Source organism: Cataglyphis hispanica, chromosome 25 (genome assembly GCF_021464435.1).
Source record: "Cataglyphis hispanica isolate Lineage 1 chromosome 25, ULB_Chis1_1.0, whole genome shotgun sequence".
In the NCBI taxonomy this organism is placed as follows: Eukaryota; Metazoa; Arthropoda; class Insecta; order Hymenoptera; family Formicidae; genus Cataglyphis; species Cataglyphis hispanica.
The window spans coordinates 1,489,681-1,510,053 of NC_065978.1; the positions used below are offsets into that span (position 1 = coordinate 1,489,681).

At 31.6% G+C, this 20,373-nt stretch overlaps 3 protein-coding genes and 1 non-coding gene across 4 annotated transcripts in view; 1 reads left to right on the plus strand and 3 right to left on the minus strand.

Moving 5' to 3' along the window:
• The first annotated feature begins 597 nt into the window (after positions 1-597).
• Positions 598-6,219, plus strand: LOC126858501 (GATOR complex protein WDR24). Its single transcript, XM_050608882.1, has 12 exons — positions 598-856; positions 1,163-1,279; positions 1,497-1,719; positions 1,903-2,116; positions 2,195-2,443; positions 2,524-2,684; positions 2,780-2,963; positions 3,100-3,259; positions 3,348-3,495; positions 3,872-4,376; positions 4,577-4,738; positions 5,145-6,219. The coding sequence occupies exons 1-12, from the start codon at positions 760-762 to the stop codon at positions 5,271-5,273; spliced, it is 2,349 nt and encodes a 782-aa protein (XP_050464839.1). The 5' UTR covers positions 598-759; the 3' UTR covers positions 5,274-6,219.
• A 190-nt stretch (positions 6,220-6,409) lies between these two features.
• Trnav-aac (transfer RNA valine (anticodon AAC)) lies at positions 6,410-6,482 on the minus strand. The gene has a single exon. It is a non-coding gene; the product is annotated as a tRNA-Val (tRNA).
• An 811-nt stretch (positions 6,483-7,293) lies between these two features.
• Positions 7,294-8,486, minus strand: LOC126858546 (60S ribosomal protein L36). The gene is made up of 4 exons (XM_050608955.1): positions 8,389-8,486; positions 8,067-8,193; positions 7,773-7,907; positions 7,294-7,533 (listed from the first exon to the last, which is right to left on the minus strand). Exons 2-4 carry the CDS (start codon positions 8,190-8,192, stop codon positions 7,450-7,452), a joined length of 345 nt encoding a protein of 114 aa, XP_050464912.1. The 5' UTR covers position 8,193; positions 8,389-8,486; the 3' UTR covers positions 7,294-7,449.
• A 2,457-nt stretch (positions 8,487-10,943) lies between these two features.
• LOC126858504 (uncharacterized) overlaps positions 10,944-20,373 on the minus strand; it is a 30,682-nt gene continuing 21,252 nt past the window's right edge. The window contains exon 3 of the mRNA XM_050608884.1: positions 10,944-13,205. Coding sequence (XP_050464841.1) covers positions 12,406-13,205 — 800 coding nt within the window. The 3' untranslated portion in view covers positions 10,944-12,405. The remainder of the gene's footprint in view (positions 13,206-20,373) is intronic.

Genomic DNA, 20,373 nt, shown 5'->3' on the forward strand with positions numbered 1-20,373 from the left:
GCAAAAAATAAATTGCACTATTGCACATGCGTGGATTTGGCAGGTAACCAATCATGACAGTGTCTTTTATTTCATTTAAACCGGATCTATATAGATGTAGTAAGTCTTAAGCTGTAAGAAAATTGTCAATAATAATTATTTTCCTCACATTAGATTGTGATTGATCAATTTCTAATGATTTGAGGCTTACTATTGTAGATCCCGGCTTATGCACAAATTTTCTTTTTTTTCCTAATTTATTATATATAGGCCATGTTCTGAAATTCACTGCTAATACTGAAAATCTATAACATCATAGTTTTAAAACTAACCAATCACGATTATTCCTCTGAATGAAATGATTATGATTGGCCAGCCTTAGAACTATGGATTTTATTAAGCCCGATACTCTTTTAAAAACACAAAATAAAATTGTGACCAAAATGTTTGCTTTAAATAATATAATAACAAATATTGTTTTCTTAAGATAAATTTTTTTTCATTAAAATTAAATTATAATTCTTTAAAGTCTGTGTTCCGATATGCACTGCCATACTGAAAATCTATAGTTTACGTCACATACACTATAGATTTTTAGTATTAGCAGTGAATATCGAATGCAGCCTGTATATATTGTACTTATTATTGTGTTATGTATTGCTGTGTTTATAGTTCGCAAAAAAATATTTTGATTGAGAAAGATTGAGTTTTGAACTTTGATAGTTTTATAAATTATTATGACAATAATTTAACGTTAATTATTTCAAAAGAGCACGCAATATGACATCAAAAACTATATGCATTGCTCAAGAAGGACCAGCAAATGCCTTAGCCCTTAATAAAGATAATAGCCAGGTTGTGATAGCCGGTCGTAACGGTGGGTTTTTTTCAGTATAATATATTTTTTTGAGAAATAGATATGTGTATATATATATGTATGTGTGTATGTATTTTGTAATTTCAGTAATTATGATATAACGGATTGTTTATTATAAATTTTGAATAAAAACTATATATATATATATATATATATATATATATATATATATAGTTTATAATCTTAGTTTTTAATCTCTTAACTCTTAATTTTTTAAATCTTATAAATACTATGAAGGAAAATTTCATATTTTTTAAATTTATATTTTAATATAATTATATCATATGGATATGAATTATATTGCAGTTTTTAAAATATTTACCTTGCTGGAGGATAAGTTTGAAGAAGCCTGTAATCTTCGCGTTGGAAAAAATTTAAATCTTAATTTTTCTTGCAATGATGTTGCCTGGAACCTCAACGATGGTAACTTACCAATTTACTTTATCATATATGTTTATAGAGAATAATTTAATAATATTATAAGAAATAGTTTGAATTTTTTCTGATTTATGTCATAATCTTATATATATTTAATTTAGTTGATCTTTTCAATATGATACTATATATAAACATTAAAAAATTTTATATAATATATTATATTAGATTGCCTTTTATATTACAATATTATTTTATTTTATAGATCATATACTGGCAACAGCAGCAACAAATGGCGCAGTGGTTGTTTGGAATCTAAATAAACAATCACGATCAAAACAGGAGCATGTATTTATAGATCACAAAAGAACTGTGAATAAAGTGAGTTTTCATATGACAGAACCTATGTGGTTGATATCTGGCTCACAAGATGGTACTATGAAATGTTTTGACTTAAGAATAAAAGAAGCCATCAAAACCTTTTATAGGTAAATTATATTAAAATATATGTAGATAAAGCTTTCTTATAATTGTTAGAGATAATAGCAAAATACTTTATTAGTAATTTTTAAATTTGTATATTTATTTTATTTTACTTTATTCTAATACATTAAATAATTTAATTTTATATTTAATTTTTCATTGTATTACTCATATATTTGTGTATTTAGTAATACAGAATCGGTGAGAGATGTTCAATTTTGTCCACAACAACCACACACTTTTGCAGCTGTATCTGAAAATGGACATGTACAGCAATGGGACATGAGAAAACCAGATCGTTATTTTCAGCATTTTACCGCACATAGTGGTCCGATATTTGCTTGTGATTGGCATCCTGAAGCCACTTGGCTTGCTACTGCATCTAGAGATAAAACTATTAAGGTATATTTATATTATTTTATATATAGACTTTTATGAGATATTGATTATATATTTATATTTTTTATGAGAACTCTATAGGTTTGGGATTTGTCAGGCAAACCAAGTTGCGATTATGCCATACATACTATTGCATCAGTGGGACGCATTAAATGGAGGCCACAGAAAAAATATCACATAGCAAGTTGTGCTTTAGTGGTTGATTGCAGTATAAATGTATGGGATATTCGCAGACCATATATTCCATTTGCAAGTTTCAATGAGCATAGAGATGTACCCACAGGTGTGGCATGGAGAGGCAATCCACAATCATTTCTATCGACAAGCAGAGTAATGCTATTAACCATTTTTATATAATATTATTTTTCCTAACAACAATGCAGTTATTATTTCTATTACCATCATTTTAGGATTGCACTTTGTATCATCATATTTTTGATGATGCGATAAGACCAGCCAGCAAAGCAAATCCACAAAGTGTTGCATTAGGTTTAAAGGGTGAAGTCACATATGCTTGTAAAGTAAAATATGAACCGGCGGCTACCGCAAGACAACTGACTAGCATAATGAGGTAAGTTATTATGCAACAAAATATATTATTACAATTATAAGATAAATTTTTGTCAGAATAATGAATAAAATTGTTATTACTTTATTTTTTCATAGGAGAACACTTGTGACAAATGATGATAATTTTTGTGTGGCTTCAAGTGTAACTCATAGATTCACTTTGAACAATTGTCAACCAAGTTGGTTCAAGATAGCCGCGGAAGGTTATCTGCTTTCCGGGAATTTAAATGATATCTGTGATCACAATGCACGTGTCGCAATCGGTTTTGGCAAAACAACTGTAATAATATATCTATATTTTTATATTTTATTACATTCACAAATACGTTAAAGTTATTATCTGTATATGTGTATACATATACCTCTAATATGTTTGTGATATATATGTAACAATTTTTTATACATTTATTATACAGCTTGGTATAGCATGGCAAGTTCTGAAAATTATGTATGGAGATCCCCTTGAATTGCTATTAAAAATAGCCCCCAAGGAAGATATAGTTAATGCTTCAAACATAACACCAGGAGCAACAAAGAATTCCGGCATGGAACAATCAAATGCAAGCAAACAATCGAGTGAGCAGAAATATGATTAATGGCATTAATAATATTAATATTGTGTTATTGTTATGAGCTTAACTAAAATAAACCATCATTATCTTAGGTCATGAACACGATGTGAAATCTCTTCAGGGAGAAAATCCGACTGGTGTTGCTAGCGGCGGAGACGACGAAACCGAAACAGAAACAGATGCACCGGAGAATCAAAATATTACAGGACCGTCAACTAATTTGGCAACTGTCCTGCCAAGGTATATTGTATGACAATCGTTTTTATTGTTATTTACACAGAGTTGAAAAGTAAAGTTGTGTAACGCCACTTTTTAAGTTTTTCTTTTTTATTTAGAATTAATTATTATTATCAAAATTATTGCAGTAGTGAGAACTACTTTTTAAAATTGGTAATGTGCCACAGTGACGTTATTTTTCAGAAAAAGAAATGGTAACAAATTATTTTTATAAAATAACTTTTAATCTCAGTTATATTTATCCCATACTAGTAAAATGTTTAAAGCAGATTTCATATATTAAAAATAATCGATTTCTATTGATACAATTAAAGTTATATTAAATTAATTAATATAACTTTGATATCTGGGGAAAATCATTGATAACATTTAATTACAGAAGACCATTGCTCAGTGATGTACCCTCGACGTCGAAAGGTGACTTTATTTTTGGAGAAACTGAATATGAGCCTGTGTCATTGGAACATCCTGGCGAAAGTAGACATATTGTTATGCGTATGGAGGATGATGAATGGACCAAGGAATTGCAAAAAGAAGCTTTCCCTTTACGGCACGAGATAAAAGATCGATCTCCGCCACCAGAACAATTTCCTAACCATCCCACTGAACTCGGCGAAGATCCAACTTCTGTTATAATCGAGGATCAACCTCAATTAGTAGTACCACTTCTACCTAAGCCATTGTTGTTCGATTTTACATCCGTGATCTTGGAAGCATTGGAATATCATGCAGCAGTGAGAGATGTTCAAACAACAGTATCAATGCTAATTGCTCTAGGAGAAAAGAGGAAAAATTTGAAACTTCCAATAGCTTTGCAAGAACATTGGATACTGGAATACTTAGATATGCTTGGCAAATTCAAACTCTGGCATATAGCTACACAGGTCTGTTTATAAAAATATTATTTTTTAATAAACTATATATTTTACAATATTTTTTCTTAAAAACGGAAATTATCTTGTCTTATCTCTCTCATTTGAAATTTTGTTGCTTTGATTATTTTACATATTGATGATGATCTTTATCCAAATAAAAATAAATAATAAGAGATTCTATTTCATAAGAAATTTTATATTTCATATAGATAATACAATTGGCATGGATTCCTTCTATATCGCAACTGAATCAACAATCGACCCTGATTCACGTATCTTGTGCAGCATGTACAAAACAATTACAACGATCAGCATGGTTGTGTGATCATTGTCATACATCCGAACATGCTCTGTGTTCTGTTTGTAATCAGGTGAGAAGATGTTTGATAAGCTCAGAGAAGTTTTCTTATTTAAATTTTCTTACAATATATCTTGTATTTATACAGAGTGAAACAAATAAATCAAAAAATTATAAGATTACTGTTGTTTATTATTATTACATTTTGTTTTTCTTATATAATATTATTGTAGCCATTTATGTACTTTCTTTAATCCTTTTAATGATTTAATTGATTTATCAAATGAACAATAATAAGTTTTGCATTTGATTATTAAAGTCTATTTTGTTAATTATAAATATTTTATGAGAGATTTATATTGCAATAATTGATTATAATTGATTGTTGTCGATTATAATAAAACAATTGCGGTAAAAGAGATTACAATAAAATATTGTTATATGAGAGAAAAATTATTTTATTATCTTTTTATATACAGGTTGTACGTGGAATGTATGTGTGGTGTCAAGGTTGTGCACATGGAGGCCATATAAATCATATGAAGGAGTGGTTTAATGGCAATCGGCAATGTCCTGCCGGTTGCGGACATTTGTGTGAATACAATTAAAGAATCGATATTTGTTATTAATAATAATATATAATTTTTTGTAATATTCTTATTACAATCGTGTTAAATTATAATGGAGGCAGTATCTCGTAATTTTTTTGCGACATTTAAAATAATTATTTTTTCATTTTCGCGTTTGATAGCAGAGATTGATAAAGTATATTGAAAATTTTCTCTTTATATTTTACAATTTTACAAATTTTGATCAATTTTTATTAATTGTAAATCAACCCTATAGGAAAATATAGGATATATGTAGATTAAATAAATGCAATTACTAATACAAACAATAAGAAAAATTTTTAATATATTTTATTAGTTCATACTTCTGAATATAAGTAGTATACAAAAGGAATAATTCAATAAGAAAAAAAAATGCAAGTAATTTTCTGCTTTTGACTTTATAACTCATATGGCTGCAGAGAGAGAACAGAAAGAATAGGAGGATAAGGCTGAATTTTAGATTAGATAGAGTGCAATAATATTAGAATGATTTAATAAGAAAAAAATATTCTGCTGCATCGCTAGCATCTACTGTTTATACCATTGCACCTGTTCCCGACTATTGCTGTCCATATACGTACACGATTGTATTGCTCGCGTGTACGCACTATGGAGAGGAAAGATAGAAAAGGATTAATGATCACATTATCCTTGTTCCTCTAGCGTGTACGACTGACATAGGCCTGATGATAGAAAGAAAAGCAACATGATTAATGGGGACCCTTTTTATGAATTTCATACTTATGTAAACGTATACATAAATATTTAAATTATTATATAATTTACTAATGTAATTTTATTACAAAAAAGACTTCCTTTTGTGCTTTTCCATGGTTGCAAAAATTGTTATATATTTATTTATATTTATATGTTTTATAGAATAATTTAATAATAAAAAACCGTGTATTTATGTCAGAAATTTATGTCATTATTCTAGATAATAAATCCTGAAAAAGCCGCGCGCGCGTGATTATATTAATTAAGATATTTATAAATAAAAAAATAATACAAAATTAAGTGTAAATTCTTTTCTAAAGAATTCCTAGAATTTGATTGATAAAGATAATATTTTATATATTTTAATTAAAGAATTATTACAAAGAATATTTAGGCTTTCTTTTGCAAGAAAAAAATGTTTCCGCCCGGGATCGAACCGGGGACCTTCCGCGTGTTAGGCGGATGTGATAACCACTACACCACGAAAACTTGTTATAATCAGTTTTCTAATTTTAGATTATATCCTATATGATGAGATGCTGTTAAACACGATCAGTTATATGGTGGGTCAAATTTTCGTTATTCGTTATTCATCATGATCAAGAGGATGGATCCGGAAATAAAAAATTATAATATTATCAACTGTTTGATTACATCAATATACCAAACGAATGTAAGCATTATTTAAAGTACAGATTAATTATTAAACAATTAATATATATCACACGCGTTAGCGCGTACGGTGGATGAATAAAATTGAGGAAAGCTTCGTTTTTGTTTGCAATCCTATTTAAGGACGTTTTCCGGGGTCAATAGCAGAGAAAATCGATTTTCTGTTTAAAATATAATTTATGATAAAATAAAAGATATAAAATTTTAACAAAATTTGATCTATTTTTATTATATATTTCGTATCGATTATTTTAAGTAAGATTAAGAATACTCATATATTAAATATATATGTAATGTTAATATGCATATAAATATGTTTATTCACAAAATAAATTTTTTATATTCTTAATATAATTTGTTAAACTTTAAAAAATAAATATCTAATATAAGCCAATTGATCTGTTTAGCATTGATATCAATCTTTGTTATATATACATTTTACTCTTACATCATATAGTATGTTTATATTTCAATATTTTCACACATGCTTGTCTGTTTGCACATATTCCCAAAAAGTTATTCATGCAATCTTCAATAATAATTTTATGAAATGTATAAAATAAAATACTTATCGAAATAAGATGGATGCAAATAGATTGCAATAATAAGATGAATAACTGCTATCAAAAAACTTTAATCAAATGATTTATTTTGAGTTTGAAAATGATAAAAGCAGTGTACTTAGTTGATCTTAATTTTATGAACTTTATGAATAAATTTTATTTCTTTATTGATTTGAAATATTTATTTATTTAAGTAATAGTGTTTTACATATTTAAAAAAGTTAATGATGAGCTGCTTTCCTCATCTGTACCAAGATATTTCCAAGCTCTTCTCGCTTCCTCTTAGCACGAATGTGAGTTCCCAGCTAGAAAATAATAAAAATATTTGTAAGAATATAAATAAATGTAGAAATGTCTTTCACATGTAAAAATTTTCTAAAAATCTGAAAATCTTTATAAATTTCTATGTACTTTTTATCTTATTATCAATATCATATATTAATCTGTAAAATAACTCAAATTATAAGATAATTACATGAAAAATAAAAAGAGTAGTTCTTAAAAATTAGTATTCATTTAAAAAGTGAAAAATTATAATACTTACCCTTCTCTTCAAAAATTTCAAAGCACGTTTGTCCTTTGACACTTTAAGCAACTCCATAGCACGTTTTTCATAAGGAGCATGTCCTGTAACTTCGCGGATCAAATCTCTCACAAATTTGCTATGTTTGGTTTGTTTCTAAAATAAAAAAAAAAATTGGATTGGAAAATTAAATCAATAGAGAAATATTCAATGTTTATCTAACGGATTATAAAGTACATATAAATTGTATGGTTGAAAGAGTACAATGTAGAATAACAATGAAAGTGTACAATATATTTTCTACGTTATACTAACCCCTTTTAATCTGGCTGGTCGAATACAGAGAGTTTTCTCTTTTTCAGATTTGTTTTTCGCCACACGAATCTTTGTCGTTTTGTGACCTCTGTTGAGTCCAACAGCCAATTCATATCTTGGTGCCATCCTGTGTACGAATATAAATTCCTTTTATAGGTTATCTTATTGCTAAGATACACTAAATCTAAATGCGTATTAATTGCATTTTAATATCATAAATTATAAATCTAGCTTAGTTACTAGAATAAGTATATTATTCGTATTTATTTGACTTTGAACGGATTATAAGAATATTTTAGGATTCAATATATATTTTACAAACCCTCATAAATTGTATAACCACAATGCGCAAACTTTCTCTTGGAAAAGAGACCAACTTGCGCCTTCTGATTCTGTTACGAAATAGAAGTGAACTAAAATCGGTCATGGAATCGTGACATTTGGTAACAATCGAACATGATTGGTACTTACTTTTAGAACCAACAAATCAACATCGAATGTTGACAAGACGATGCTCAGCATGTTTCCTGAACGCACCTATAGTGGACACGCTTCAGAGGAGTATGGGAACAAAAATAAATCTTACGTTGGCGAGCCTGTAATCCGAAAGAGCAAACGTGGGAAAAATAAAGAGCGAGAGGCGAAAGGCAAAAGCTGCGACAACCGACATCAACTACTGATTATTGATTATTGACAACGTGATATCTGACAATTACTATGAACAGTAGTGAACAGTGTGAACTGCGATAGCGAGTTTAATTCAAATTTCTGGCATCACTGACAATGAGTTCAGAAGCCAAAGTGTGTTGTGTTGTAACGTTTGTTTTCGGATTGTATTAATAAATTGTTTTTTTTTCTCGTCCCATCTATTCCCTCGTGATGATTCCGCGATCCTACAATAGCATTATGAATAAAAATCATTTTATTCATATAGGTAAAAGATAAAACATATGTAGCACAAGATATCTCGTTAATATCTCTAATAAGTTACGAGATATCTCATACTACGTTTTATCTTTTACCTATATTGTTTTAAATGATACTAAACAAAATGGATATATATTTTTGAATAAATTATCTTCGGAAAAAAGGCTTTTAAAATTATTCGAAGAGAATAGAAACGCGCATATCTTTGTTAGAAATGAACATTATCACAAATTTCGACGTGATCTGAAAATAAAATTGAAAGTTTGTAAAAAATCGACTGTTAGCCTTCAAAGATAATCAACAGACTGAAATTAAAAAGGTGATTTTTAAATTTATAAATCTTTCTTTCCATGTTGGAAAACTTTGATTATGATTGTACACATAATGGATTTAACAAATACGATTGTTGATGATTAATAAGATTAATAAAATGATTCAAAAGCTTAATAGATTATATATATATATATATATATATATATATATATATATATATATATATAATTTAAACATTTCCCAAAAAATTTTTTGTTTAGAGTATATTGTATGTAATGTTCTAATTATTATTATACTATTATTAATATTATTGTATATATATATATATATATATATATATATATATATATATGTGTGCAATTAAATATTATAGATTATATATTATGATTTTTCTCTCTATAGGTACGTTTCAAGTAAACAAGAGGATGAGTAAAACCTGCAAGAAACGCATGTTTGGAATCAGCATTGCAATTACTTGTAATATGTCAAGCTCATTGCAACATAAAATGGGTATTGAAAATATGACAATGCATTAAAAAAAAGAGAAATTTAAAGGCTCAATTGTATGATGATCTAATAATCTAACGTATTTTTAAAAATTATAATTACAATATTTTAATCTTAAAATGAAAAAAATTAAACTTATAGATTGATTTATTCAATTTTTCTTAAATGAGTGAAATAATCATTGTTGAGTTCAATCTTCCTGTTTAACTTTTCTAATTTATACTTATTTGCATTACAAATGAAAATAAAACTGAAGAATATAGCAAATATATATATATATATATATATATATATATATATATATATATGTATGTATGTATATATTTAATATATCTATGATAGCACAAACATTGAAAAAAAAGATAGCCAAGAAGAGTCTTAAGGGTGAAGCTGTTCGTTTCATTGGTAATAAAACACCAAAGACCTTATTCTTTAAAAGGAAAATCCTCAAAATGGACAGATGACAAATTAGTCATATCTTACATAGTTTTTCTTTTATATTACACATTTTTATTTACACAAAAGTAAATGTTTGTAAATATAATAGTTTTTAGTACAGATAATGATTGAAGGTATCGTCTCTTGAAATACTGCATCCACATTTGGATATTGTTGCTAGCCGATTCATAATTTATGAACAATAATATGACTATAATGTGTAAATAAAACTCATGAGACACTTCGGTTGGCATGCTTATTAAAAGAGAAGGAGATCGCTCATTTTCCATTTTTTGTTATACAGCAACTTTTTCCATTTTTTATTATACAGCAACTAAATTAATATCTCCAATTTAAGAATATTTTTACGACTATCTGACATAGCATGAATGTGCATAGTTGCATAATGCATACAAGGTAACCTTCGAACTCGAACGGGATAAGCAACATCGCGTTTAATGAAATTTTATTGCTATCTTGGTGAGATAACCCTTCGCGCTGATAGTAAATTTCACGCTACATTCTATTCATAAAATTGTAACACTCGACTCGAAGTGTCGATTTTATAGTTGACGTTGCATGATTCTAATTTTAAATATAAAAAAGCTATAAAATAAAATAATAGAGTGTATATATATATATATATATATATATATATATATATATATATATACACATATACTTTTGTTAAGACTTAATTATACTAAAATATTAAATTAAAATTTTGGAAATTGTGGAAAGTAATGACTTCCTAGGATGGTTTTCGCTACGAATATTAAATTAATTATAATTTTGTATCATTTTATAAAATTATAATTTATTTAAATGCCTGTAAAATAAAAGAGAAAAAAATAAATATATTTTATTGAAAATTGATATAGATTATATATTTTTAAGACTTCGCGTTATAAATAAATATCCATGATCAGATATTTTGTTGATAATCGTTTAAGAGAGACAGGAATAATGACGATAATATGCCGCTGATGATTAATTAGATCATAATTTACAATAGTGCATACGAATAAAACGTATTACAAAAATTTTATACAATTTAATATTGACGCGTAGATAACAATATTTATTATTGATTTTATCACGCGTACGATAAATGTACACGATATGTTATATTTCCTAGTTAAAATAAATATTATTTCACAGATAGAGAGCTCAAAATGCTTACAACATGCATATAATTTATATACGTACGGCGGTTATCGATTAATTCGGAGATTTCATACAAAATATACTGAAATTTTATAAGAATGTAACATATGTATTTGTAATCGTTAGGTTGCATTAGTGGAAGAATTTAGACAGGTTTAGAAGATGCTCGAGATTCTATTCGTAATACTATATAGGAACTAATAAAACCTTGATATACAATATAAAATAGATTTGATAGAATTTTAATTCCGTCACATTTTTTTTATGTTAATAGATAGATTTACGACCCATAAATTATTTCGCATAAAAACCTGCGTGTTTGTAATAAATTAACATATAGAAAAAAAGAGACGCGTTATAGATATACAATGATGGCATTTCGTAGAGGGAAGAGAACATTCTCCCCATTGAAAAACGAATTGATGTGACTATCATAGTCGTAGTCATCGTCATCGCTATAACTGTCGACAATATTAGAGTGTACAATGATGCAATGAGAGTTCGTTACAGCGACCTGTTTTATTCTTTTGTTTTTAATCAAATTCAAATATAGCAAAGCTATCCTAATGATATAAACTACGCGACCGTTGCGTAATAAGGAATATAATGATGTGTAAATATCGTTAGTATCACAGTCAATACAAGACCCTAAACGAATTACAGGGTCTGACGTGTTCGGTAATGCCTCGGATCATCGTAGGAATCTAAACAAAAAAAAAAAAAAATGGAAATCTAAAAGGATATTATCGCGGAGATATGCAAGAATCCTAAAATTACTTAGTTGATTATAGTGTATTTATATTTTCGTCTTTATTTAATGTATTTATTAATAATTATTAGCGTATATATGTATATGTGTGTGTGTGTGTATATAAATACACACACATACACATTTTTTTATGCAATCATGTGTGGCATCACCGAACCGTAATTCGGACAATTCTTTGGTGAGTCCTCGGCGATGGTAGAGTGTAGACTCTAATAGAGATGGTAGACTGTTTCACTTTTTTTCTTTTGTTCCTCTTCCTCACGAGCAGGCACATTCCAGTACCTGGATGCTCTTCCAGTAAGACACCTTCAGCTGAGTCGAATCGTTCTCGTCAAAGTAGACGATCATCAGCTGATCTAGTTTGCTGGGTGCGCAGCACGGCTTAGGTACCCTCTTCCGGTCCTCTTTCCATAACAGGCTTTGTAATAGCGCATGATGATGCGCCGGATTGTAGCGGGGCGGGCAACGACCCTTGCAGTATCCGGCGTCGAAACCTTTCGGATACACAATGAATTCGAAGCCTTCCAAGTCCTTGAACATCACCGTCAATTCGTGCCGGCAGCATTTTTTGTTATTGTCGCCCTTGCACTTGCTACGCCGTCCCTTATGCAGCGGCATAAGCTCCTCGGGGGTGGATCTTTTTCTTCTGCCACCTGATTCAAACGTGGTGAATACGTTCAAGGTTGTATAAGAGATATCACGTCGCGTCGGTCGGCCGTCGTGAAGGAACTCTAGCTCGAGACCATGGTTATCCAGGTTTCGCTCCAACCAGTTAGCGGCCGCTTTGGTGAAATCCAACTCCAACCATCGGGAGCCCATCGACTGCATCTGAGAAATTCTGTGCCGCAACAGAAGACGCCGGGAGGTCGGCGTGCAGAGATAAACCAGCACCTCCACATCGCTCGGGCGTCTATGATCGCCTTGAAGAAAGAATCTCAGAGACGCGTGATCGACCGTGACATGATCTTCGATGTCGTCGGAAACCGCGACGGGAAAGTACAGGAAGTGACGGTGATTCCCTCCTCTCCAGTTAACGCTTGATTTGTTCCCCGGATGCTCTGTAACAAAAAACGCAAATCCATTATAATCCATGTACACAAGTATATTACGTAAATAAGAAATTATTTGTGTCATTATGCGATTAACTTCTTTAAGCTGAGCAACGAAGTTTTATATATATAATTATTAGGAAATTTTAATAGCGATATACCTTGTGTATCAATACTATAAGATATTACGAATTACATAATTCACCAAAAAACAACTTTTCTTCAAACACGAGAACAAAATCAGTCATTTCCTGTAATTTTTTTTGACGCTGAATATGATTTCGTTTTTTAAATTGCTTCAAATGCCATCGAATTTTTCTGAAAATTCCTTGATTTTTCAAAGTACAAAAGAAATCCCTAAGTATTCTAAATTTTCCACGTTTTTTCAGGGAATGGAAAAAAAATGACTATTTTAATATAAAGTTTATAACTTTTATTACATAATAACGCAATAGAAGTGCAATAAAATACTTAAATCATGGAAATGAAGGATAACAGATTGTAATTTTTGTCTATTAATTGATATGAAAAAAACACTTGCTCCATTTAGATTGTAATTGAATTCTCGCAACAATGATACGGAAGGCTGCGCAAGAGTTTTGCTTGTAAAGCGTGACTCATTGTCAGTTTCTTTTCGTCAAGATTGTCAACGTTTGTTCTTTTTCTACATCTTGAGATTTACAGATTATATCCACGTTAAATTTAGAAAGCGAGCAACAGTTCGCCTATTGTCTGCCGTTTATACCGCAACAACAGGAACGAATTTTTCCTTGACTCTTGATCCTTACATATAAAAATCCAGAAAAAATCGAGAAAGAAACATGAACTAATTTCAATTCGAAGTGAGAACATGTAACGCTTTACGAATATTATTTCAGATCATCCTTCCGAACAAATGGAGTTATGGAATAAACTTTGGGATAATCTTTACATTTATCACTTACAACATTCCCCATATATCTTTTTGAAAAAAATTTTTTCACTAATTATGCCGCCTTTTGTATAATATTAAATTTCAGATTGATATAAGAATTACTAATAAATATTTTTATAATAAAATAATAATTTTCTAAGGATGCCATACACACACACACACACACACACACATATATATATATATATATATATATATATATATATATATAGTGTTTTATATAAATTATATATAAATTCTACATATAATAAATATATATAACAATAAAATAAATTATTATTGAACATTATCATGCAAGTTCTTTGAACTAAATTGGAATGTGACTATGAAGCAGTTAATGAGGGAGTAATAAACGAAAACTACGTTGTTAAATGCCGGGGCTTTAAAACAGTATTACTTAAATGAGACAGGAACTGTTGAATTCCCGTCGATTCACGGCCGCGTGCGCGTTTGACAGTTGGTCTCACGCGTATTTGCGAATGCAGTTGCACGCATCGCATTCTGTAGCGAGCGTTCCTGTTCTAGGATCTGTAATATTATCGCCCACGTATATTGGCAAGGAGTATTTTCGCAAATCGCGTGGATGAAATACTCGTCGCGCATAAACAAACACGGCTGCGATCTGAGTCACGGAACGGTATTCAGCCTTCCGACGAAATCGGCATGCAAAAGACGCTCTATTGTCGATCACGCGGACAACAGCAGCGATGTTTTAGAGATGAAACAGAACGAACCCGCCGGCCCAAATTTAATCCCCCTTCGATACGTCCGCGTATAATGCCACAAAATATTTTAAGAAATAAATTTATTTGCTTTTACATGTTGTGTTTACATTTGAATTTACATGTTGATATTTTTCCTGTTCCTGATTACTTCGCTTCTGATCCTTCACATAATCGTGACGAATTACTTTCATTTCGTGAAGAAAAATTTGACATCTTTTATGAATGTGAATTTAACAATAACAATTTAACAATAACAGTTATTTCATATCGAATATTATGTCTCTATTTGTAACACATTTTATTTATTCTTAAAATATATCGCCGGAAAAATTGGTCGCGAGCCAATATTGTAAATATCTCCGAACGAACGTCCTAATAATGAGATTTACTCAAAGAAAGAATTTGGAATTTATAAATCGCTCGTTTCAGCGACTGTAAAAGTCACGTTCGGAGAGTGCGAGAATCTGGAAACTAGATTAGGATGGGAAAAGATAAATATTGAAGAGAGAAAGAGAGAACCCGGCTCTCCGGTTTGTCTCTGAAATTCTTGCCCCTCTCCATTTCTTTCATCGCTCTTTCTCTCTCTCTCTCTCTCTCTCTCTCTCTCTCTCTCTCTCTAAGCACTGATTAAATCTTATTTATGAGGTCCGGGACGCTCCTTAGGAAAACTCTCGCGGAGCCATTAATTATCCACGACATATATACACACCGTTTTTCGAGTTTGTCACGGCGCGTTTAACTGTTTGGTGCCGGTAGTACGGTCGCGACGATAATTACGAGGATTTAAAGGAAAAAAAGCGGTTCTTGTGTGCATTACGAGAAAAAGGAAGTGCAATGTACTTACAATTAGGACGGCGATAGCGCGATTGCGCAATACCTTCGTCCGAAATAATACGAGTATGTGATTATCTGGCGTTTATCTGCCTCCCATTTAAATTTATAACTGTAGTGATTAAAAATTATCTTTAGTCAAGAAAAAGAGTATGAAAAAGAGAAATTGAAACGAAGGATCCATAAAAGCGTATGTTACATTTATTTTATCTCGAACACACGTCGAACTGTGTAACTTGACAATTTTTTTTCATGCGACATGCTTTAAATAGGTCACGACAATAAATAATCGGCAACACGATTTTGTGAAAAACAGTGTTTATTTTAATCGGAATTCACATTCCGTGAAATTTCATAAATAAACAATCGATCAACGACACTTTGCAAAAAAGATTTGCCGAAAAGATTTTTCTGAGCATACACAATTTTATTTTTATAATAATATAGTGACAATTTATTAATGTGCAGCTGAGATATATGATAATAAAGATGTATAGTAATTTTTTTATCGATTTAATCATATCGTAATATGTATAATAATTATATGTTATATTATTTAATAATGACATGTTTTTAGTTGCATGTAAAATTGTCGATTGAATGATAAAAAAGTACATTCTCTTACACGGTTCACCATGTGCTCAGAATGTGTCACTGATTAATGCTCTTATTTATGGTGTCGCACAATTAGGGAGGTGAAGAAGGGACTGCAGCGCGCATAAAGAAAATTCATGATATCGCTCGATTTTTAGGGCTCAATATATTCCTCCTTCCTTCCATGGTCCGGTTATCACGTTCCTCGAATAATTTATTCGACGACAGGGGCCAACGCACCGTGTCGTTTTATATGTTCGATAGAATCGTCCGTTATCACCCTTCTTCATCTTTTTTTTTCGTTTCTTTTTCATAGCGCCACGGAATTCTTTATATTCTTTAAGAAAGAGAGGGCAACACTTTTTAATCCTCCATTAATCGAGTATTTTTGCACAAATAGATTGACATCTATTTCTGCTGTGTGAAATATAAAATTGTATGAGAATATATATATACACATACACACTCTCTCTCTCTCTCTCTCTCTCTCTCTCTCTCTCTCTCTCTCTCTCTCTTTCTCTTTTTCATCAAGGTCTAATTGATGAGAGAGAGGATAATGGCAAATTAATTAATTGCAATAATATGCATCTATATTGTATATCAATCGCTCGCTTTCTCGATAATCGATTATTCCAGTGAAATGTTTCCTGAGAAAGAAAGTTTCTTAATGAACACGTTCGTCGAATAATTCAACGTACATGCATCCCGCGTGTTTCAATGAAATCGCTCGGGTTTGTTTTCTCGAGGCAACGAAAGATCTACTTTTAGAGAGGGTTGGAGATACTTTTAGTTTAGAGTATCACGTTTGTGTGATGCATATTGTATAAATGACGATAGCTTTTTGATCGAGAGAGAATAAACTTGATCGTATCTACCATTTATTTTGTGTTAATTAGATGTATCGAGCAATCTTAGAACTATTGGAAATTTGTAAGCAAAAAATTTATGCTACGAGTAAGTATATAGGGTGAAAAAAAATGCTCTATTTAAAACGAAATTTTTTATCTTCCATATTTTTTGTCGTACTTTTAACTAAAAATTATGGAGATTGTTAAAATTAAAAAAAAAAAAAAAAATTTTAATTATTTTCTTCCTATTTCCTTCTTTTTATTATTTTCTTCGCGATCAAAGCAATGGGAATTGAGCGTGCAAACAACAATCGTAAATATCAAACAATCGCGAAATACGCGGCTGTAGAACACAAAGGCGCGACTACAAGGCATCTATACCACAAATGATTCCTCGGAAAATGGACTATATCCGGAGGATTAACACGCACATTTTTCCGAGAGTACGTCAATTTTAGTAGCACATCTCCCCTCTTTAAAACAGGACCGCTGCACGTGTCGGAAGAGTACATCCTAGCACGATGACGCGGATGACGCATCGACCGTTCATTCAATCAGCCAGCCTCGACAATGAATCGACAAAAATATAGTCCCAAGACGGTTTCGCTTGGCGATTGACCAGGTAAAATCAGTGCGCAAAATAACCGGTCAATAAAGCACACAGGAATCCATGGCATCCGGACAATTTCTGCGTATGCCGGGTATACGGAGGCGGTGCGCCTGGTGTTATACCCTCGTCACTCGATGAGAATTCGACAAGCAAACTCACGCGAAAGAGAGAGAAGGAGAGAAATCAGTCGCCTCGCAATATATTCCTCCAAATATAACATCACGCGCGCGGCCGTCAATCGGCTAGTCCGCGTGCCGTGCTTATTATAGGCTTTATCACTCGACGCATCCAAAAATAAACGCCACGCGAGCCGTGATGTACGCACAGGTGACCCTCCACCGTCGCTATATAGCCGCGGAATTTCTCTAAAATCGCGCACGGAATAAGATCAACATCGAGATCGAATTAAAGTGGGTAAACTTGGGACCGTGTGTGCTAAATTCGGGATGCATAATTGGGAGATGATTCGCGTGGAAATTGAGATCTCGATTAAACATTATAATTTTAACGCTAGTATCACACACGAGGGAATGTCTCATACTGTGCGGAATTATAAACAAAATCTTTGATTCTTATTTCCATGGCTTCTATAATACCGGACATAAAATCTGTCAATGATCTGTCATATAATCTCAAAGTAGGATAAAATAAATATAATGTTGTGTTATTATAATTAATTAATTATAATGAGACAAACAATTTATTGTTATTGAACAGAATCTTTGATTTTTTCCGTATTCTTGAAAAAGAAAAAATTAAAAAATTCTAAATAATACCAAAACTAGACTAACATTATATTAAAATAGTATCGCTTTCATCCTATTATTATGTTAGTAGCGAAACGCGATATTTAAAAATAGCAAGAATGTAATACAGAAAGCGATATTTTCAGACCAGTAAGTCCAAAATTAGCCCTGGATCGATTTGACATTTCGTAATATTCTAACAAAATAACTAGCGGCGTTCGCGCTTCTCGGTGTCCCATATTTAACTGGCGCCACTTCGTAAAGTCGTCAATGTCATTGGCATTTCGAAAGCGTGGTTCATCTATAAAATATTTTATCAATAACAAAAAATGAATGAGAACGCGTGCGTAATCTGATAAATTCCAAATTTCTATAGATGATTCTTTTCGATTCGCATAAAAAGCCTATAATCTTAAATTTTTTTTCTTTACACTCATCAATTTTTTGCGTCACGACTAATGAGTGCACTCGGCGAGAGTATCTCGATACTGGTCGGGATAATTGAAATAAATCCCGGGGAGATACAAGAGATCGAAAGGAGCGGGAAGCCTCTTATGATCCTCGTATCGTTTATACTCGCGACGATCCCGTTGTCGGTTTCGTCCATTCGCGTTCCGCGGATAAAGCAAGGCAGACTACTTCTTGTTCTCGCGGTATGTTTCTGCTCCAGCGATTCGTTCTTATTGCATTCGGGAACTCGTCGCTCGGCATTCCGCCGCGGTCGGAATTTCTATTTCATAATAACAGCCGTGCGCGTGTTGCGGGGTTTGGCGCGCACTCTCCAAGAAGAGAGAAAAGGAGAAAGAGAAAGAGAGAAGGAGAGGCTACACGCATCAGAAGAGGTCGTCTTCTTCTGCTGCTTCGCGCACCTTTAGCCTGGTGTATAGACAAGTGGCCACTTCAGACTGGTTTCGACTCCATGGACGAACTCGAGTACACTCAATGTACATACATGCGCGGACTAAAGCTAACCCGGCGTAAAGCCGCAGTGGTCACCAGCCGTCCAGTCTGTCTGTCTGTCTGTCTAGATCTTGCCGACTTTTGTCTCTTTGATCCATTATTTTCAGGCTGTCTGTAATTGAGCGAGATCCCGCGCCGCTTCGAGCCGCTTTGTGTGCCTCTCGCAAGATTCATTAGCGAGACTCGCGTCTTAATTTGTCGGATCGGTATATATAGCGCTCTTTCTCATATTGTTCAGATTTCGTGAATCTGACTCTAATTACTTGACACAATTGAAACGAAGTGGAGTCTTATTATCTTTATAGGACGAGGGATAAGTCGAACGACGCGGTGTAAGAATTGATCTTTTATACCAGACATGGGAAAATTAATCTTTAGATAGACCGTGAATTATTATAGACTGTGCATTACCTTGTATGTATTATCAATTTGATTGTGCTCTCTAATTCTCTACTTATGATCACATTTAGATTCAAATAAAGCAATATTATTAAAATTTACTCTTGTAATAGAAAAAAAAAACTTTTTCTCATCACTTGCCTTTATAATGAATAAAAAAAAATTGTAATTTAATTAATTAAAAATAAATACACAATGCACAACATTAATCTAACATAAATTATTCATAAGTGAGATAGTTGCGAATTCGATATTATGTTGCATTACACTATCAGTTCGCCAAGTTTGATTTCAAAATTTTAAAACACACTAAAATGTTACATCCTCTCTCTCCACCGGCGATTTCAATGTCGTTAAGCCCGAAATCTTTTAGCGAGACATTGAAAAATTATGCTTCCTAATTAAAAAATTATGCTCTTCGTTCTCTCAATCTTTACGAACATTTATACATCGGCGAAGTATCTTTTCTCTATCGACCACGCCGCGAGAGAAATTAGGTAAACGGCCAATAATAGCGCGCGTATATTTTC